Raw genomic sequence first — 23,355 nt, 5'->3', positions numbered from 1 at the left:
CCATTTATTAAAAACACAAAAAAGAGTATAATGAAAAGGTTTTAAATGACACTCAAAAGAGTACAGCCTCACAAAGTCTTAAAATGACACTCTTCATTAATAAAAAAAAACGAATTTTGACTAACATTATTGTTGGGATTAAAATCAAATGGAAGAAATCATATTTGTAGAGAGGAAAAACATTTGTAGAATGATGATTTTCATTACTTACACAAATCAATAATCAATTACAAATAACAATATTGGATTGGGCAGCTCTATGAAATATGTGGTGGTCAAAATTTGACGAACCAATGTTTAAGAACATATTTTCACCACCTCTGCCCTGCCAAAAAACCTGAAATTTCCCCCTCTAACGATATTATACATACATTAATTGTGGTGAGTAATGGCTGCTACATAAGAAGTAAATGCTAAACCCTGCTGCTTCTCTTAACACAAAAATAGCAAGGTAAGGTGGCATTCCTGAAATGCTACAAGGAACTATTATCAAGTAAGTGCCTCACAAGCTGTGGAACAACAATAAATGCGTAGATTCATTATTAATAATCTACACGTAGTCGCCGCAATTCAGATTTGAATGTTGAGACAGAACTGAGAGTCCGACGAGCAAGATTCCGTATATCCTCTCGTGAACAATCTCGTGAAATCCGGACAAGCTCCCAGAGAGCACCTCCACTAACCAGGTCCTTTGCATTCACTTCTGTAATGTTTATTTTATGTTTATAACATCACATTTTCAAGTTTGCAATAATGTATTAACAAAAACTGAACCATGATGAGAAGTCTCGTTACCGTGCTGTGCCAAGTGGCAGAGTGCAAGCTCTATGTGACGCCTGATCGGTGCAGCTTCATTGTTAGCATTTTGTACAATCCACGGAAGTGCACCATCTTCTATCAAAAAAGATCTCCCACTTTTTATCCCTGTAAGAGCAGAACTATAATTGTAAGGTTCCCCGAATACCTCTATATCTCGCTAATTTTCTCTTTGAAGCAATAAATATTTTTAGTGGCTTTGTGGAAGTGAAGTGGTGGGAGCAAATTGACTAATGCTTGCTTAGAACCACCAAATACATCTTTAAGTGATCATTGCAGGACTGAATTTTTTGGTGACATTCGTGAGGAACTATTTTGACCATTTTCTATATAACTTGAAGCTTATGTTCTCTGTTGAAAATCAAATATGGAGAAAAGGTAGACCTTGATTAGAGGCTCGAGACTCGCATTTTGCGAAGTTGGCAATTCCTCGTGCAACTTGGGAAAGGACATCGGGATGTCCACATCTTACGATTCCCAGTAAAGCCTTTATACCTCCCTGGGATCTCAGAGTCATCAATATTCTATCTGAAGAACACGGAGACAAAAATATGAACCCTTCAGAAAAATATATATAGATGGAAATACAACAAGTTCAAATGCAAAATCTACTAAAGCGCCATCTTTACATGTTTTATTGTAACAGAAACACTAAATAAAGCATTCTCAATGGCGTTAAGCTAGAACAGGTTTTATATAATATGAAGACAGCTAACACGAGAAAGTAGAAATAATGCTCCTGTTATCAAAATAAGTTATACAAAAGTTTCAGGTTTTAATGATTAATGCAAGACAGACTATGAATCAGCATTTGCACAAGATTAACGTATGGAGGGGAAGATATCACCAAGGGCAGTGCAAACTATTCAGGATTAGTTGGCATTTTGCTGAGCAATTGCCATTTCAGTTTTAGATCATCTCTCCCAAAAATTTGAGTTCACTTAAATGTGGGTTAAAGTGATTTATGTTTAGATATCTTCATTTGAAAATGAATTTTAACATAATGATGATTGTTTGAGGAGAATAATTATTGCAAGTGCAAAAATTCATTTTTCCATTCAAACCCATGTTGGGCCTTATTTTCAGAAAAAAAAAATGCCAAATAAGATGTCAAATTCCCAAACCCACAAGCACATGGTACAAACAAATGCCCAAAGAAACTACTAGTAGCCACCAACCTGGTGTGATTTAAAAGTAACTATCCCAATTGAATTTATCTGATGGCTAAAATTATATTTTCATGCATCTATCAACATAAATAAATGACTTGCTAAAATACAACAATTATACCATTTCCACATAGGTTAGCAATTGCCCCAGCAACCATTCGAAGAGTTTGTGGATCTTCAGCATCAGATGCAGTCATTGATAACAGAGTAATTCCACCTTCAGCCATAATAAGTTCTTGATTCGCTTCTGATTAAACAAAAAGAAAGCAAAAACAATATCAATTCTAATGTTAGCTAAATGCACAACCACAAATAAACTGAGCTAGTACCAAAGTGTGAAGCAAAATCCCATTGCCTATAGCATGTAAAAAAACCTAGTAACAACATTCACCATTCATAGCAAGATTGGCAATTGCCCCAGCAGCTACTCTGCGAACAGTTTCATCCTCATATCTTCGAAGAAGCATCAGCAAGGAAGTAAGCCCCCCAGCTTCAACAATTCTCTTTTGATTAGCCTCTGCATATCAAGTTGAGATAAATTATTAAAAAAAGTACTACACATAAGAAAATATGCACGAGCATATAACAAAACTACCAGTCTTAGTCTTCGGAATGTATGAATGCAGAGAAAATGTGGAATAAATGAATGGTCTAATGGACAGTGAAAACAAGGAGACAAATTTCATGAAAACTAATGCAGCGATAAGAATTTGCTTTCAGAAAAAGTAGAATTTTCCTGATATATTACAACCAATCCAATATCTACCATGATTTAAAAAATAAATCACGCTGCAATATATACAACAATCTCAAGACAATCAACATAATTTTATGAAAACATTTTCTATATACATTATAATTATTTGTGAAAATAGAACAGAAAATATTTTTGTGAAACTAAACAGACTCCTAACTCAACAAGTACTGTTTTTTTTAACAATTGTAAGCATTGTCAGAAAAAATTTCATAGAAAGTAGATGATCAAATAGTAGAGCCTTAAGATGAGATTAGCTTCAACCTTCGGCTGCTAGGTTGGCTACCACTTTGACAGCATGAATTCGTACATTGGCATCATCTGACTCCAACAACGACAAAATCTTTTGTAGTCCAACTGTTAAAATAATGCGAGTCATAAACATGGATATGATGGAATCTTTCAGTTATAACTCAAAGAACTCATACCTTGCTCAAAGAGTGTAGCAACAGATGATTTCTGACCATTTGCAGTGTCCTTGAATTGGGATTGCCGGGAGGAATCCATGGCAGAAAATGTGCTCCCAGAGCTTCCATTTTCCAAACACCTTCTCATCTATAAACGTAGCATTATATCATACTATACCAAAGACTCAGTTATGTAAACAGAACATAATGTAACATGAAGCTAGAGCCTATGGAGAGATCAGAGAATCTTTATTTGACAACATCTACTGCCTCATTAGTTCAGTATGAGATCATGTTTAGGACCTATATTTGGTTCTCTGCTTGGGTTTGTTATAAGAATTTTTCTACAAATATAAAAACTGAAGAGCATTGTATATTTTATGCCCACTTTCCGTTAAATCAAAGCAATGCCAATGATTCAATGCATGGAATTAAAATCCTAGCTGTAGTTTATTAATAAAGAATATGCTGAATGCGCAAATCTCAGTCAACATAAAACAAATACCTGATCAGCTTCAAAGTTCAATTGCAATAATTGACTTCTCAGTATTATTATTTCTTCTTCAAGTCTTTTTTTTTTATTAGCCTCGTCCTCCAAGATGTTGCGAAGCTTTATAATCTCCACATCTCCTGCCTATTGTACATATAAGTTTTTGTATACCATAAAACCATTCCCAGAATATGAGGAAACAGAAAAGTTTGCCATTTAACTGAATCTCACCTGTGTTTGTGTGTGATTCCCCAGCTGATTTTTTAGATGTTCTACCTCTTCTTCAGCTGCCTTCCTCCGACTTCTTTCAGTTTCGAGCAGCATTTTGACCTCAGTAACTTCACCTGCTGAAGATGATGCGGGGCCCTGTGCCAAAAGGCATAAACAGCTAAATTAAAACCACAAATAAAAAGGTAAAATAATACCTCAGAGCAGTGACTATAATCATTCAACCAGGCAATTGTTGAAACATTGGGACTGCTGGATGTGTAAATTACAATATTGAACTTACCACAAGGAAAGACTGCTGAGAAATAAGTGATTGCTTAATATAAACATTTGTCATGAAACAACAATCCCAAAAGCTTAACTTTGATAAACAAAGACAGATTAATGAATTTATATTTTATCTACTTTCGTGATTCTATTGTGACATGTTGAGATCATACTAGTCAATTCCAGATAGCAGCCAGCCCCAAAAACGGGATAGCAGGATGACTGCTATTCTAATATTTACATACATACATACACATACATATATATAAATATCTGATAACAGCAAGAGTCCAGTAATATAAAAGAATAAAGGTGCATGAAAGAAAAAATATAAAACAAAACATAGACCTCTCTTCGACATGAACAAAATATACACCCCAAAGGATGTTAACCTTGTTAAAATCAAGAGTAAACTTGCATACTTGCTCGTTCCTGGAAGTAAAGGGGATACCGCAAGCTGATGCAGATGCATGAGTGCTTTGACAGCCCATTTGTTGGCTAAAACATCAAGACCTATAAGCCCAACTCGTACGACCCTATTCCTCCCCTAGGATTCCACTTTTGCAAATCAGAAACCAAGGAGACTCATGATAGCGCGGGCACCTCATGCCGCTGCTGTTGAATAACAATCACAACAGCTATCGAAGCATAGGGATGGCAAAGCAAGCTAGGCCCCGTGAGTCAAGTTGATTTTTCCAACCCACTCTAGCTAGTCCTACCAACCCGGCCGGGCAGAGGCAATGCAACCCGCCAGCCATTTAAATAAAAAAAATAGTTTAAAAAATCAGTTTTTTTGTATTATATTATTTGAAAGATGTAAATATGCAATAATAGTATTGTAATTTAAATCATTGACACTTATAAATGAAGTTTCCATTATTAATTATAATGAAGTAATTTAACATGTAAAGGCATTTTTAATTTACCCAATTATTGATATTAATTAATCAATTACAAATTTAAAAAATATTTACATTATTAAGTATGCTTTTAAAACAAATATATATATATATATATATAAAAACAATTTTTTTTATAAAAAAAAAAACTGGCAGCTCGCCCACCAGCCCCTAACCACGACAAACCAACCTGCCCTGTCTCAGTTTTGGTGGGCCAACAGTGGGCAGGGCCAAAACAGGCCAAACTAGCCCATTTTTCCGCCTCTATCACAGCACTTATGCTGCTCTGCTGATGCTAGCTTCATCAGTGCCAACATCGCAGCACTAACAGCCATCATCATCAGGCTGTTCTAATGGTGATAGGGTATGATCACCATCAGATAGGAAGTCCACTTCTGGATATTGTCTTATCGTTGGTGGGAACTTCATTTCTTGGAGAAGCAAGAAGTAGAAAACAGTTGTTAGATACAGTACTGAAGCTGAATACCAGGCTATGGAAGCAGCTGCATGCAGGATTGCATGGCTTAAGCAACTTCTCCATTAGTTCAAATTTGGAGATACACATGATACTCAACTAATATGTGATAATGAAGTTGCAATTCACATTGCATCAAACCCAATCTTCCATTACCAAACTAAAAACAAAGAAATTGATTGTCATTTTGTGATCAACTCTAGTGACCAAGTCGTAGACGTGCTTACTAAATCCCTCAAGAGCTCACATATTGACCAGATTTGTTCCAACTTGAGGGAGAGTTTAAAAGATGTGATTTGACCTTAGTAATAGGGAAATATGTACAGCTGATAATTAGGGATATTCTCCATTATTAGTCATTATTAGGTTTCCCTATATTATACTTTCAAAGATAATAAATAAAGGATTTACATATGATAAACACACAATTCACAACAGTAGAGAAACTCTTTATTGTGAGCACAAAGCTTGCATAAGTATTGTGAAGAACCCTATACAACATGATAGAACAAAGCATGTGGAGATTGATCAACACTTTACTGAAGAAACCATAAAATGACAAGTGTGGAGCGCATGCCATCATGCAATCAGAGAGAAAGCATTGTAACCAAGGAACACATATGATAGCATCCGATCCAATCTGAGTATGATAGATATCTACCACCCAGATTGAGGGGGACTATTGGACATTGCCAAATCAATCAGAATCACAGATTTTGATTGAGTCTATCATATCAGAATTATTTGTAATTAGAACATGTATTATTCCTTTTTCATTATTTAATTACAGCTTTTATAGGAAAAATATTATCCTGATTTCAGTGCTAGATTGGTGTAAAGATTTATTTCCCTTTCCTATTTATACCTCTTACTATATCAAGTATGATTCAGAAAAATATCCATATTTCCGCAAATACAAATGTTCATTCCAACAAAATGCACCAAACAATAGCATACTTGGACATAGCCCAAAAATTAGGTTCATTCTACAAACTATTGAAGTAAAAAATCAAGATTTGGCCCTGAAACTTAGGACACAACCAACATTCACCAGAAATGCTGAATGTGAAAACAGTAACACATGTTGATATCTCAAAAAAATGTTACCGTTAACTTTTAAAAATAGTGGGACAAAAATCCACCTTCAAGATTTGCAGAGTGTTAATATTATTTAAAAAGGAATATACCTCTCCATTATCAGCCACAGAACTATTGCAATCATGTCTTTCTTGATTCAATACCAACTTCTGCTCCAACTCCTTTACCAATTCCATGTACTCCATCTGGCATTTCAGTCTCTCTTTCTACAGGGTACAATCATACAACTCCATATAAGACATTGAGCAAACATTAGAGATGTTACCCCAAAAAACCTTAAAGTTAGCATCTTCGGTGACTTAAGTTTTTAACAGAATAGGAGATAAAGGTTTTGCACGATGTCTAGTACTTAGTTCAGAATACAGAGTAAAGAAACAGAGACAACCTACAAAAAGGCATATAAAAGAACATTTGAAATGATAAAAATTTAACAAAGATGACATAGCTCATTCCTTGAACTTAATAGCAGGAAGGGCATTCCAACACCGCCATGAAAAGGTTAAAAAATGGGATAGAACAAATAAGTCACCCATCATATCCATCCTAAAACACTTAGTCCAGAAAATCTATGACATACAAAAACACACCATCTTTGTAAAAAGTATTCCAGCTGCACAGAAACCCTCTGATTTTAGATTGATATTTTTTTAACTAAAAACACTCTATCTGAGACATTTTTAAGAAATAACAATTAACAGAGTCCATACTTCCTCAACAAGACATTAATCCTGCTTTATTAAGGCATACCCCTCAATTACTGGACTATCTTTACGTTCTGTTCAAGAGATGAGGCTAGAACAATGCCCAAAACCAATACGAAATAGTTAAAGAATAATGATCCTCCATCACATAATTTAACGACAATTTAAACCCTGGATTATTAGTATACAGCATTATGTATACAATTACAAAACAGTTCAAAACTATAACACTTTGGCTTAAAGAATTAATGTAATTTGTAGTCAAGATCTTTCATATGGGAATACGACAAACCTCCAATGCATCTGCAAAGTTCCTCTCAACCTCGGCAATTCGACATTGTGCCTCTAAATTTATTTTCTCAACTTCATCCTCAAAAGATTTCTTCTGCCTTTCATTTTCTGCAATAAGCTTATCCAATTGTACCTCAAGCTTTCGAGACAAGCTTTTATAATCAAATTCCTCCTTTATTTTCAGCATATTCTCAACTTTCATAGCCTGATGAAACAAAAATGTGTTAATCTTTCTGTAACAAAAGCAGAAAACCATATCAATTATTACCAAAAAGAATTAATTTTAAATGATCATATCAATTATTACCAAAAAGAATTAATTTTAAATGATGATGACAATGATCATAGAATTATCAGAATTAAATATGATTTGCATTTTGAAGGGTGGTATGTCAATGCAAATTTCCTAAGGTTGAGTACATACTTATGCTTCCCTTAGGTCTTCCCTTTTCTTCGATTTGGAGATGGTTCCCATATTAAATTTAGGGTAGAACCTTGTTAGAGATCTTACATCAACTAGAGATAAGTAGATGCAAACCTCACCTTGCAAGTCATTTTTGCAACATCAAGTTGGGCATAAATTCAATTTCTAAGATGGTACAAAATCTAACCTAATAAAGTTTGTCGGGCCCATTGTGTCAATCACTGATGGGACGTTGTTGGACCACCCAAAAAATATCTATTCCCATACTTGAGACATCTAGTCCTTGACTTGAGAGGATAGGAGATTCCCTAATAACTAGAAATATTGTCAAATTATAATATATAAGTGAGTAAAAGCATCACCTTGCAACCGAGTAAGGCCTAAATCCACTTTCTAAAAACACCAATGTAGAAAATGTTCCTTTTTCAGAAATGCTTCATAGACTCTATCTTCTTTCCAATTAGCAATCTCCTTTAATACAGTTTTATTCATCTTCTGAATCTACTGAATTTTATGTTTTTCAGAAATTTGAATAATAGGGAATTATCTGATTAACAGTATCTCTTAACCTTGTTAAATTCTGTCCACATCCATTAAAACTTACACCTGAGGATTAGGTCACTTGACACTCCTACCATCCAGCTTCTCACTTCATCAAGCAGTATAATTCCTTCCTTAGAAAATCAATCACTCCTTCAAAGGTTAAAACATTTGTATGGACTAGTGTTCTCAAACTGAATTAACTCATTGTCAATGATTTACTTCAAACCTATAACTGTTTTTTCTCTTATTTTTGTGTTACGTGCAGATTGAGTTTTGAAAATGTTTTTCATTTGTTTTTGCATCCCCAAGGAGCTCTCCATAAGCTCTTGTGGATTAATTTTAGAGGTTGACACCAATAGAGATGACAAAAGGCTTTGATATTGCACTCAATTAGCAGTTGTTTGGTGTATTTAGTTAGAAAGAAAAGCTAGAATTTTCACTGGTCAATTGTTACCTTAGGAGATCTTTTGGTGTAGAATAGTGCACTTAGCTGCTTTGTGTTACGCTAAAGGACATGCGGGTATTCTTTAGTAGATCTTCAGAGATGCTGCGCAGTGGCACAAGTTTTGTGTTCTTAGTTTTTGACTTTTGTTCATGAATTTATGGAGGATATCTTAACCTCTTGAATTTCAACCTCCTTTCTCTCTCAATAAATTACTTGCTTATAATGATGATGATGATGATAACTAGGGTCAAAAATTGACTTTACTAAAAGAGCAAATTAAGATACCAGCAAGAGTAGTTAATAAATGGCACAAGGACACGCAGTTGAATTTAAGGGCATTAAATTAATGAATTGTGGTGGTATTATTAACCTTTGATGCTAGAAATCTCTAACAATGGCTTTTCAAAATACATTCCAACAATAACATCAAAATACTAAAAATATAAAATACGAACAATGAAACAGATCTTATGGAGTATAAATTTTATAATGATATTTAGTTCATATTATAAGAATGACTATATATTGAAGTACAAATCTAAGGGAGGAACCTGACCCTTTGGCCAAACAATATGGTACTAGAAGTCTCTCCTCGATGACGTGGTGATGGGCCAATAGTCACAATCAATGAAGTCCTAGCTGTGCCTGCAGATGATCAGAAAGCAAGTAGAAATAATGTCCAAGAGGATTGGCATCTGAAACAAAGACTAAGACAAAAATACCATAAATATTAAGAAACCAGTTTGTAAACCATAAATGACATCACACTCAATTTTTTTATCTCATCAAGTTGAAGAACTGAAGCATCTTGATACAACGATACCTAAAAAAACAGATTATGGCCTCTTACCACCGAAAGAATCTCGAAGCATCCTGGTAAGCTTTGAATCACGAAATGGAACATGAGCATTGTTCTCTGCTAGAGCATTAATACATTTTCCCAGTGAACTAAGTGAAAGATTGATAGATTTAGCTTCCTCAAGCATGTGCCCTTCACTTCCTGGTGGGGAAAAAGGGTTAAAAATCCAAAGGTGTCAAGCACATATCAACATAATGACAGAAGCTACCAAATCATTGAGGTCAGGCAAGGACTATCACCAAATGAACATACAAATTTCGAAGGCCACATGAAACAGGGAAATTGAAGCTGGTTTTGTTTGGGAAAAGGTTTGTATTTTCATTTTCTGTTTCCTTTTTAATTAAAAAATCCATTTTATTTTCATTGTTTCCTATTTTCAGAGATTTGTATTTGAAACAGTAAAAGCAAGAAAAAAAAAATTCACTGTTACCTACACAAGTATTTGAAAACAAAAATGAAAACAAGACACTATAGTATTAAAAGTGAAAACAAAAAATTAAAAACAAAACATTATTTATTAATTATTATATCAATATAAGCACATGTGCTATACTCATACTATTATATTATTATAATATTACATAATATCATTTATAAATATTATATTATTTAAAGTCTGAAATTAAACAATCACAACAAAAAAACATTTTATTATTTATATAACGGCTTTATTGTAGTCATTTTATTATTATACATATTATAATTGAAAAATTAATCAAACAAAACATTTTTTCATGCATTCTCCCAACAATTTGAATGGTTTCCACTACAAGCATTTTTCCTGTTTTTTCAATTACTTTTTAGCCAGTTTATAGCTTGTCCATTTGATTGAATTGTTTTCACCCATTTTCATCATTATTCCCGCCTGTTTACATTTTTTCCCACTAACTTGAATTATTCTCTCCTGCCCCCATTTTATTTCTCACTCATCTGGGACATTTTTGGGCCAATTTTCCGACTCTTTCACATAGTTTTTTCTTCCTACTCCTTTGAATGGCTTTTCCTCCCGTTTTCCAGTATTCTGCATGCATGCAAACACAACAAATGCTTCATGGAGAAGCCACTCTAAGACAATTTCACAAGAACAATTCATTTATGGCACTCATTTTTACACATATACACAGCTTTTACATTCAGCACACACCTGACTTATGGACACGTTCTGAACCTGCCAAGTCTACCACAACCAACTTGCTCTTCCGAACAAGTGGTTTTGAAGGTTTAGTCAAATGAGAGGCCTCATCATTTTGACTAGATACAATATCTTCACTTTCCAAGACAGACCTCTTAATATGAACCTGTGTGAGAAACAACAAATTTGTCAAGATTGGATATTAGTTTTGGGAAACAAAAAACAGTGACTAACTGGTTTCCCTGATTTGTGACGTATGGAATCAAAGATAAAGAAAACAAAAGGTAATCCAAACAGGGAATATTATTTCACCATCAGAATCGCATGACTGCGAGAAGATTCTGTATTCAATTTTGTGTTAGCAGCAATTCTATTAGCTTCCCCTACTCTTAACAACTCCAGAAAAGTATGTTGGTCTGTGATTTCTACAAGAGTTGCCCCAGGCATAGATACATCACCATTTCTTGGATCTTCCACTATAGGAATATTATCATTTGCTGGATTAAGCAAGTCCTGGAGAGTCTCCATGTAAAGCTACACATTTTTTGCAGACAAATATGAGTAAAATAGCCTAGAATGGTAATAATACAAAATAGGGAACACTTTCTTGATCAAACAAAATAAGGCACAACACAATGGCCACTAGAAGATAAAACAAATATGATGCAAAAAGCAGTAATGCACGGGTAAGCATCAACCTGCAGATAAGAAACTGTCACAGAATCAGTATTGGGTGACAAGTCAGCAAAAATATCCTCCATGGAACGGACCATGATACCACGATCAGAAGCATCAACTTCCCCTAGCCGTCCAAGTGTAAAAGTTTTCCCAGTTCCAGTTTGACCATAAGCCATCACAGTCCCATTATAACCATCAAGAACACTCTACAAACCAGACATCAAAACGTGTTAAGCTATAGAGTATTGAAGAAATATGGCAATGGATAGAATTCATTAACTATTTAACCAAGGAATGATGTTATCAAATCATAAAATCATTAATGTAAAGCACAACTAGATAGGGATATCCCAGTAAAGGATGTTCACGAACAATTAGGATATGCACCAGTACAACAGACCTCCACAACTGGCTTAGCCACAACTTCGTAGACACGTTTCTGTGATGCGAATTCAGTAAGCACCTCATCAAACTCATAAGTGTCAGAATCCCAATTGTTTCTACGAAGTTTCAGTCTTTTAAGCTGAAGGACAGTAAAAAACACAAAAGGCTTACATTAAACAAGATTCGTACATAAAATAATCCAATAAGTATATCTATAAACCAAAGCAAAACCTAAAATCCACAATTAATAGTAAATCAAATAGAATGAACGTACCTCTGGTTGTAATTCAACACAGTCAGCAAAATCGGCATCCGCCGTCATTTCTTCAGCATTTCGTGGTCTCAATCTTACAGCTACCCGAACTCTTCCAGGCACTGTACAAAAAATGATAGCATGACAAGTGTAATGTAGCAATGCCACCATACCAGATAGAAAAATAGAGAGAAAAAGTTTTAATAACCATTTTGTTTTCAAGCATTAGCTTTCACTCAATATAAAAAGTACAAGTATAACAATGCCGCCAGGAAACTAAACTTCTAGACCCTATCTAGAATTCAAGAATTGCTGGTGGACATAAAGGGCCCTTAAACCCTACACCTTCCTCATACAATGAGCTGTTTTGTAGCATTTTCACTGTTGTTAATACCAAAAATCTTCTTCAACCCAATATTCATCTCCCAGATTGCAACAGATGAAAAATAATACAGGAGCATGCATGAGCCCCAAATAGTTTTAAACGAGGAACCTCCATTTAAAGTAAAGAGTCTACCCTGAATTGTTTTATTTTCCTCGATTTTGAGAGAGGTTTCTCCTCCACATCAAGTGGTATCAAAACCTAGTTGATCCTCTCCCAACCACGAAAGGACAGCTCTTTTCTTTCCGACAGATCAACACCCAAGCTTCAGTCAGTCAGTCAGTCTCATATCATATATACGTATGGAACAGGAAAACCCTATTAAATTATAGGCTGTCACCCAATATCAATCAGGCTTTAAGGAATGGATTATTCTCTTCACTACAACAGCAAGTTCCACACAAGCTGAACATAACCACAAGAAGCTACTTTGGGACTAGCCTTCCATGAAATGAAAATATGACCTGTGGCATCTGGGTCTGGATATTAGGATTTCCAATTAATTGGGATTGTGACATTCAAAACCATGTTTTCTAAATAATTACTGGGACAATCCACCCCTACCCGCTAAAAGATTGAATTAGACCACCCTGTTCTACATTCTAATACAAAGGTTGCAGCTATAAACATCCTACGTCACTTCTCACCATAAGAATTAAAAAACTGTAACACATTAGAAACATTTGCTAAACAGGGTAGAAAGAAACTCTACTAAAAACCTTCTAAAACATAATGCAATACATTAGAAGGAGATAAGCAATGGGACGATGATTCATTATCCTCAAAAGCAACAAAGCACCCAAGACAGCAAGGAAAACGGGTGTAAGTAAAGATCAAGAACAACCACGCAAGCTCATATGCAATAACCAATCACCTTAAAACACGAAAGAAGAAGCACCCAAAACAAACAAACATGTTATTATATAATGAAAACCTACAAGAAATACTTTATACTGCTCCTTTAAACCCCTTTCCCACGCAAAAAAAAAAAAAAAACTTACCAATCAAAAGCTAGTAGACACTTGCACGACCAATACAAACTCTGCACTCGCATGTTCACCCCAAGCTCTAACCACACAGCATATCCAAATTTCAGATCTAAAATACACGCGAAGCGGATAATTAACTAAACAATGTCCACGCTCCAGTGAAAAACATCTAAACGGTTGGTCCTACCACATCCAAAGCTTGCTTCTACTTCATCAAACCATCTAACAGTCTAAATTTCCAAAAAAAAAAAACAGATATTCCAGACATTGAAGACCAGAACATAAACACCGAAGCATCAAGCAATGAGTGTTCATAAAAATATGAACAAAACGAGGCGTATCGTAATCGTAATCATAATTGTAGGCCATACGAACAGTCACAATCATAATCATCCACAAATAGAGAAGGAGCGAGCTTCATTATTGCGACCTAATCGTGGTTACTAGTTAGTTAGAGCTTCATTACACTCTCTCCACCTACCACACACATCCACACTCACAAATTCAAATACACAGTCTCTTCGTGTTTGTAAGAGTCTAGGGTTCGGAAAGGGACTGACCGGCGTCGGCGTTTCTGGCAGCGGAGGTTGCGCGGCGAAGGGCGGATCCCGGCGAGGGGGAGGAGGGGCGGGGACGGGGCTTGAGAGGGCGATCGAACTTGGCGCTTCCTCTTTGGACGCCGTTTCGGTTCGACGCCATCGCGAAGACGGTGGTGAGTGAATGAGGTAACGGTTTCGGAAACTGAAAGAAGGGAAGTAAGGAAGAGAAGAGAAGAAGTGAATGAAGAAGTCGTGGTGGGGCCCATGTGTGGGGTAGGTCCTTCTTTGTGGGGCCCACCCTGACATGGATCGTGCCTTGATAGGGAAAGAGAAAGAGAGAGTCCTACTGTTGCGTGCGTCCGTGTCTTGTCTCCCTTCCCTCTTCCATTTTATTTCAAAATCCAACTTCAATAATAATAATTATTATTATTATATTTTATTATTCTATTTTATGCGATCATCCTTTAACTCACTTCAAATAAATTAAAATAAAATTATAGCTTTTGTATTTATTTGAAAGCTTTTATTAATATAGGACAAAATTTAGTGGAAGTATTCCCCTCATTTTAAATTCACTAATACAAAACTGATGATAATTTATAATTAAATAATAGTATTAGAAACCCTATGCATTATCATTGCCCTATAGTTGTAGTCCTACCAAAAATAAAATAATGTAAATATTTGTATATTCTAATTATAAATCATATTAAATGTAAAAAAAGTAAAGAAAAAACAATAAAAACAATGTCATTGCACCATAAAAGATTAAGTTAGATGTGAAATTTACACGTGGTATGAGTGGATAGATAGAAGGATAATAATATATTGCAATCCATTCTTTTTGCACTCATTCTACAATTTCTATTTTAATCATTTTTCATATTATTTAATTAAAATTTTATTTTTAATTATACTTTTTTATTAAAATTATTACATCAATTATTTACAATTTCCTAAACTATCAAAATACGTTTTCGGATAAATAATACGTAGAACATTGACTAATAGATAAATTATTTAAACGATAAAAAATCATGTTATCTATACTTATATATAAAAAAGAATTATACATATTTTTTTATTCTACCTTTATTTAATATATCTCATTTTATTATTACAGTAAAATATTTTGTCATTTCATATGAATTATTTAAAAAAAATTAATTCTTAAATTAATATTAATGTACATTCTTTATACAACTTTTTCACTCTTCCCTTAATTCTTTATTTTAAGGCAATAACGGAAAGAAATATAGAGCATATTCTCACACATTTTTACACCAAATCTCACATATCAAATAAAATAACCTCCATTTTTAATTACTCTCTGTCATTTTCTGTTTTTCAATTTGGATTTATCCAAAATTATTTTTGTATGTATATTAAATTTCTATCATCATGAAAATTGAGTAAAAGATAAAAAAATGCAGATACGGATAATTTACTTCTCTTTATATTTATCAATAACTTTTAATGCTATTATTTTAATAATTTTTCATATTATTTAATTATAATTTTTTTTTTAAATTGTCACACTATATTTATATACAATTATCTTAGTTTTATAGAAACTCTGATGTTATTTATCATTATGAAAATTGTATAAAGTTATCTAAATTCTGAAATTATAAGTTTTGATGATATAATCATGGCTTATGAGATTTTGTTATTGAGTTGATAGTGTATTAATTATGTGGAAGAAGGAAAAAAACACATTTAAGAAGTTGTAAGAATGTGATTGGCACATTGGTATTGTAAGGTTTGTAAAATGTTGTTTGGTGAGAGTGTGATTGGTACGGAATGGAAGGAGAAGAAGGAATTCATGTTCCAACTTCCAACCCACACAGAAAGAACTGTCCAACTGTCCGGAGGTTGCTGCTCAACATCATGCTACCAATTCAAATAATCTAATCATCAATATGCACCTTATAATCATTGCAGGATTGGATTAGGAATATAAATTAAATCATAATCATATCATTTTAAATAAATACTGCATTTTAAGCCTACTAAAAAATCACACTTCAACTTCAAATTTTCCTTACTCATCAATTTATCATAATCCCAACTAGTTCTTGTAAGAAAATATGATTTTGTGTATAATAATGCATGATTAAAAAAATTGTAGATGGTGAGCTTGAACATAACTTTTGTGTATAATTATTTTGTAAAAGGATGATCAAAATGTTGAGTCATTTTTCAACTCAATCATGGATTACATGTTAAGGTTATTGACGAGAGAATTTATTTTTACACTAATAAAAATATATATAATAAGATAAATGCTCAAAATCAAATCAGTTTTTTAAATTAACTAAAAATTAAGAAGATAAATAAATAACCAACAAAAACTTATGGATATTTAGGAAATATAGCAAAATTAATTAATAACGTTTAGAATTGTATTTATTGTTATAGAAACTTACTTGATATTTCTTCATTTTTAAAACTAATGTCACATAATTTTTTAAATTTAAAGATTAAATTAAGTGTTTATTCCAAGATGAAAAAACATATTTTATTTATATTTAATTATTTTAAAATTAAATTTAAAAAAAAATGAGTTTATCTAACAAATGTAATAATCTAAAGCAAATTAATATTTTAGATTTTTTTTGGAGATCACATGTATCTTATACCCAATATAATATCTTATTAGAATGGGATAAAATAATCCAAATAAAACTAAATGAAGTTAATTATAATGAGTTTAGCTATTAGTTTTGTAATTTTAATTTAAAATAATTTAATTATTTGGCCGACTGTTTTTCTTGTTAAACACTGAAATTTATGTATTTTAGACTTTGATATTTCTTTTAGTATACAACTTCATTATCATATATTTAAGTAAAAGGAACAATGATATATATAATCATAATTCTAAAAGAAGTCATGCATCACTGTTAAAATAAATATTAATTTTTTGCAATTAAATTAATTATCATCCAATTATATTTATGAATATATAACATTCTGGTTTGTAGTGATTGAAAAATTTTAAATAAATTTGGATAAAATTTTCAAATATGGAAAAATATTTATAGTTTAATTTAGCGAATCACCAATAAAGTTTAAATTGTGTTGGATTAGTGCTGAATTATTTAAGTGTTGCAACCGGATCAGATAGTATCTTTCTCAAAATTATTTTTAAATTAAAGTAATTAAATATTCGTTTAATATATTCAATTTTAGTTCAAAACATATATTTTTTTTAAAGAGAGATAAATGTAAAATATTATGAAAAACATGTTAAATACATAATACATAAAAAGTGAGTGTTGAAATATATAAGAATTTTTTTAATAGATGGCAAGAACAACATCTAATATAGGTCATACACAATTTTTGCTAAGAGACTTGGTGTATTGGTGAAACTTTACATCTTATATAAACATAAGCTTGTAAAAAAAATATATATATGTATGTTGCTTTTTGCGTCCTAGTAATCAGATGAAGCAATTGTGTTTGACGAGATATGATACTTAAAATGTTGAACAACTATTGTGTATTAAAATTTTATGCTAAAAAATATTGCAAGAACGTTTGTTTAAGCACGAGATTTTCAGGCGAAGATATAAATGTATGTTGCTTTTACATCTAAGGTTATGAGATGAAACAATTGTGATGCTTAAAATGTTGAATGAAGATTGTGTATCAAATTTTTGTAAAATAGTTGACAAGAACATCATCTAATATAGCCAGATGCAGTTTTTGTTGACAAACTCACTGTAATGTTGAAGATTAATTATATTGTCATCTTTCTAAACACAAATTTATCACATGAATATATATATATATATATATATATATATATATATATATATATTATTTGCACAAAAAGTGGTCTTATCCTCCCTATACGTGATTTGCCAAACATCATAGATCTGATCCTTGATGACCATGAGGAGGGGCTTCTCGGGATCAGAGTCGTCTCCAGCTAGAGGTCAAAGTCGCATAGGGTGTCGTGACGGTGGTCGAAGGAGGGGGAAGAGATCTGAAATGATACAGAAGATAACGAGCATGAGAGTGAGGAGGGTGGAGAAGTACGTGTAGAAAAGTCAATGTAGGCCATGTGAGAAGAACCGCTCTCTGTATCGACGACAAGATGGAGAAAGGGGCGGAAGGATTTGAAGAGATTGAGGAAGAAGAGAGATACAACAAAGAGAGAAAACAATGATGAGAACAAAAAAATCAATTTGAAAGAGTTAAAGTAATTTGAGAGAGTTATAGTGGAAGTGGATAAAAAGAGGTGAGGTGGTTATTGTAGATTTTTTGTGTTTGTTGATTATTGTAATAGGAGAAAGTTCTTTATTTAACAATTGTTCTATGAAATTATAAAATGTTCAAGATAATCTAATAGAATGAAAGGTTGTTATAAAAATAAAATAAGACATTTATAAAGAAAATCCTCCCTTATAGATTGTGGAATACATAACATACTTATAGACGAGTATATTAGAACTGTGTGTTTTATTTTTTTTTACTGTATAATTCAGAAGTTGATTTTTAAAATATAAAATCTCAATAAAGTATAAAAAATATTAAAAATTCAAAAAATTCAACACACTCAAAATTCTTAACATAGAAAATTATGTAACTCAAATTTTCCACTATGAATCTCTGTTAAGAGTAATGTCCATTTTGTAAGACTTAAATAAATATTTTTATAACAAAATATTTAAAATAAACTAAATGACTATAATTTTCCATTGTGAACAGAGCTATATAAATAAAATCAAATTGGACGCGAACATTTTCATTACAAAATCTTAAAAAAAGAAATTATGCAACTTATTATGAATGAAAAAAAAAATGATTAATTGTTTCCGCATTTAAATGAATATTTTCATAAATATTTTTTAAAATATAATTACGTAAAGAATAATTTCATACTTTATAATTTTGTTAGATTCAAAATAAAATAAAAAATTAAAAAAATACATTAATTTTATATATTTAATTAAAAATAACTATCTTAAAGACGAATATCCTAATATATAAATGTTTTTCTTCCACATAAATGATTTATTAAATATATATTTTAATAAAATAGGATGGTGACCTTTTTTTAATAAATTTTCATTATCTCGTTTAACCCATCATTTACTACATTTCCTCAATATATTTTCAAGTCACAACAAAACACAACGAATATACACAAATGTAGAAAAAAAAAAAGAGTTAAAAAAACAAAAGAAACCAAAATATAATGAAAAAGACATGAAAAAAACTAAAACGTACGCACTATATATATATATATATATATATATATATATATATATATATATTCTTATTTCAAAATATGACAAATAAAGACGCGTTACATTTATGATTATATATCATGTTTTTTTAGTAAATTTAACATTACTATTACAGCTACCACAACAATACTAATAAATAGATAATAAATTATTTTTAAAGAATTACTTTTTTTAATCATTTTATTGAAAACATCTATTGACTTATTAAAAAAACTATCGTTTTTTCCATATAGATTTAGTTTTTAGCAATAATTAATATATTTTACATATAGTTTATTTAAATCTATCCTAAAACTTAAATATAAAACAAGTGAAAAAGTTAAATAAGACTTTCAAACTAGTGAAGTTCAACTTATAGGCTAAAACATACTAAAATTTATTCAAGGTTGTAATTACGAGATTAACTAAAAATATACTTAACATTTATAGATTTTTTTTTTGAAAAATAATTAATGATTTTCTTCATCATATAAAAGATCAAGATTGTAAAAAGTACTGAGTATAGTATGTAAAAATGAAAATTTATTTAAATGTTACATAATTGATGCTACTTTTTTTTATTATCATCTGTTTAATTAATTAATTTTTCACTAAAAATATAATTCTTTTTCACAAAAAAATATTAACTTTTAATTAATTTATATCAATAAATATTAATTAAATTTAAATTATAAAACAATAAGTTGTTTGTAAACAAAATTACTTTTGCAGCATTGTAAGCTACTTGAAGACACTATGTAGCACAGATACGGATACGGACATTGACACGACATGAAGATACGTATAATCTCTAAAATGTAGGACACGGGAACACAGATCTATATATTATGTAATTTTGAATTATATAAATTGAAAATAAATATTTATGTGTAAAAGTATGTTTCAGGACATTGACATGACTGATTTAAAAGAATTTGTTCCTTATTTTTATAATCATAATAAAAATGTATACAATAAATTTGAGTTTTTAGAAAATTATTGTATTTATACCTTTTAAAATTGTATTAAAATCGTGCTAGAATTTCCAAAAATCCAACAAATATTTTTTGAATTAAACACTTTACCGATAAATGTCGTACGAGTGTCGACACCGATACGAGTATCCGACACGGATACGCCCATTTAAGAGAAGTGTTCGAGCCTCATCTTGCTCGTACTATACTAAAAAATAAGTTTTTTTTTTAATTTAGCTAAAAAACACTTTTTATACACTCAAACTGTTTGAAATGACGCATTAACTATGATTAAAACAATTAATTATCCACAATTTTTCTAAATAGATAAGTGATGAGAATGAACTAGTTTTTCTTTAAACTTGGTAAACTCAGGTTTTTGAGGCCTGTATTTAGTAACAAATTAAACCCATATCTTAAAAAATAAGTTTTTAGCTATATATTTATGGCGTTCTTAATCAGGTAATTTAATTTATAGTTTCCTATTTTTAAGGATAAGATTAAAATTAAATATAGTTAATAATATATCAATTTAATATTCTGATACGATTTAGATGTATCTAATAAATAACTAATAACATGTAATTAGTAGTTAATTAGTACTGAGAAGAAAACTAACATATGAAAATGGTTTTTAGATTTATTTGAGTCCCATTTATGATTCCAAAACACGATGCTTCTAAGTTGGGCTTTTTAAAGTACACTTTTGGAGGTTTTCTTGTTACACCTCCCATAAGATAAAAACACACGCTATTGTATCTCTCTAGTAATTTTTACAATTAATTTAAAATTATATTTTAGAATATATAATATGAGATATTTTTGTATTATATAATTTTATTTTAAATTATGTAATCTAAAATTATTTTCAAAATATAATTTGAAGGTATCAGATATATAATTTATAATATATTTAAGATATATTATAACAAGGATATATTGATCACTTTTTATTAAAATCCAATGTGTCATCAGAAAAATAGAGCTTTAAAAAAAGTTTATAAGATACGCTGTACACGTTTTCATATTTATATACTATAAATAAATAAATAAGTTTGTTGGAAATGCTTTCTTTAAGATTGGACTTAGTTTTTAATTTTCTGGAATAATTCCCACTTAATTTGCATTATTCTGCATCGTTTAAATTATAAATGGAGGAAGCGTAACAACATATTTTTTAATACTCTATTTTAAACAACTTTAGGTATAATAAATTTGAATTTTTAATAAAAAATTATAAATCAAAATAATATTTTTATTCATCATCTCAAGATATTATTAATATTCTTTTCTCTATAATACATATTCGTAAATATTATGAATATGATGATGTGATTTTTAACAAAAATTACAATATAATGTATTTTATTTTAATATTTTAGTTATATTTTATAAATCTATTTTTAACAATAAAATTTAAACGAGTTAAATAAACGTAAGATTAATATCCACGTCTAAATAAATATATAAAAGTTATGTTTTATATATAAGAAAATATGAAAATAAAATATTGTTTAAACTACTCAAAAGTTAAAGTAATTAACAGTCATTTTGTTCTCAAGTAATAGATCATTTCCTAGGACTCCCAAAGATATTTCTTCATTGATTGTGCATGTACATCATATTTCCAAGATTTTTTATTATGCAATGTTCAATCCTTGTATTAACTTGGGAACTATTTAAAAGTGTATTTACTGTTAAATCATGAAATATAAGGTCTGGAAATTTATAAAAATACAAAAAAGATATTAGTTTAGTGCTACCCAAGTTTTATTATGATGATTATTATGTTCACTGATTCTTACAATGTTTTCATAAATTGTTAAAGGAACGTAAAGATGCGTATAAAGTTGAAAACAAAAGTTTTCATATTGAACATCTAATGAGAAAGAGATGAAATTGCAAAGTGAGATTTACGCTTATGAAGATATAAACTATTTCAAAATTCTAAGAACAAATATTTTCAAAGAGAAAGAAGTTTCAAAGTGCAAACAAATGATATGATGTATTAAAGACTCATATGAACTTTCCTATTTGAGCATCTATCATAAAGAATATGATGAACAATGCTAAAAAGAGAAAGATTTAAGTACAAAATTGTTAAAGCCTCAACGTTCAAATTCAGACAAATAAAGGAAGAATTTGAAAAGGCAAATATGTGTTAAAGACACACAAATTGCATTAAAGCAAATGTTTCCATATTGAGTGTCTACTACATTGAAGAAGAACGCGACAAATTAGTGCATCAAGATAAGAAGATTAAAACTACAATGTTCACATTTGAAAAATATAAAACAATTTAAAATTACTTCACACAATTAAGATGCGAAGATTACATCAGAGCAAAAAAAAAAAAAAAAAACAGAACGTCTGCCGCATGATGGAAGATCAACATTGCAGATTTCCATAGATATTTGAGTCAAGATGACTTAATGCTTCAACATACACAATTGAGGAATAAAAGGAAATTATTTGAATTGGCTCACACGTTCAAGACGCGAAAGAATTAATCAGAGCAAAAGTTACCATTTCGCGTCTAACTACTTGAAGAAATAAGAATAATGAAATCTCAATGGTCACATTCCAAAGGCTATATAAAGACCTTGAAGATGAAGAACAATGATAAGAAAGAGAATACAAAGTGTACAAAAACGCCTTTTTCAAAGAGATATGCAGTTGTTTGATAAAGTTGTGCTTATATAGTTTGTATCTGCTATCGTAGAACATCTAAAACTTTGGGTTGAGTGTTTAACTATTATAAATTCTTCACTCTATGAAGTATACCTTGTGAGTTTTCATTGTTCCATCTATAAATATTTTTCTCATATTTTTTAGAGGTTTTGATCTCAGGGGGAGATTATGATATGACTGATGTACCTAAAAAGGTGTAATCTTGTGTACCTAAAGAGGTGTAG

The 23,355-nt window shown here is 31.0% G+C and overlaps 1 protein-coding gene across 2 annotated transcripts; it reads right to left on the bottom strand.

Moving 5' to 3' along the window:
* Positions 1–182: 182 nt before the first annotated feature.
* Positions 183–14,586, bottom strand: LOC137823954 (kinesin-like protein KIN-UB). Of its 2 annotated transcripts, none has more exons than XM_068629338.1 (19): positions 14,245–14,586; positions 12,335–12,435; positions 12,049–12,199; positions 11,697–11,882; positions 11,311–11,532; positions 11,011–11,164; positions 9,858–10,007; positions 9,564–9,652; positions 7,597–7,800; positions 6,693–6,809; positions 3,868–4,002; positions 3,652–3,780; positions 3,168–3,294; positions 3,004–3,096; positions 2,377–2,502; positions 2,107–2,232; positions 1,201–1,344; positions 796–924; positions 183–703 (listed from the first exon to the last, which is right to left on the bottom strand). In XM_068629338.1, the coding sequence occupies exons 3-19, from the start codon at positions 12,151–12,153 to the stop codon at positions 543–545; spliced, it is 2,397 nt and encodes a 798-aa protein (XP_068485439.1). In that variant the 5' UTR covers positions 12,154–12,199; positions 12,335–12,435; positions 14,245–14,586; the 3' UTR covers positions 183–542. The 2 variants fall into 2 exon arrangements, with proteins under 2 accessions (XP_068485439.1, XP_068485438.1); XM_068629337.1 differs by having other exon boundaries at positions 12,077–12,199.
* Between the last annotated feature and the right edge of the window lie 8,769 nt (positions 14,587–23,355).

This window comes from Phaseolus vulgaris, chromosome 8 (genome assembly GCF_000499845.2).
Source record: "Phaseolus vulgaris cultivar G19833 chromosome 8, P. vulgaris v2.0, whole genome shotgun sequence".
NCBI classification, from domain to species: domain Eukaryota; kingdom Viridiplantae; phylum Streptophyta; class Magnoliopsida; order Fabales; family Fabaceae; genus Phaseolus; species Phaseolus vulgaris.
The sequence above is the reverse complement of the archived record's forward strand: the minus strand, read 5'-3'. Positions and strand labels throughout refer to the sequence as shown.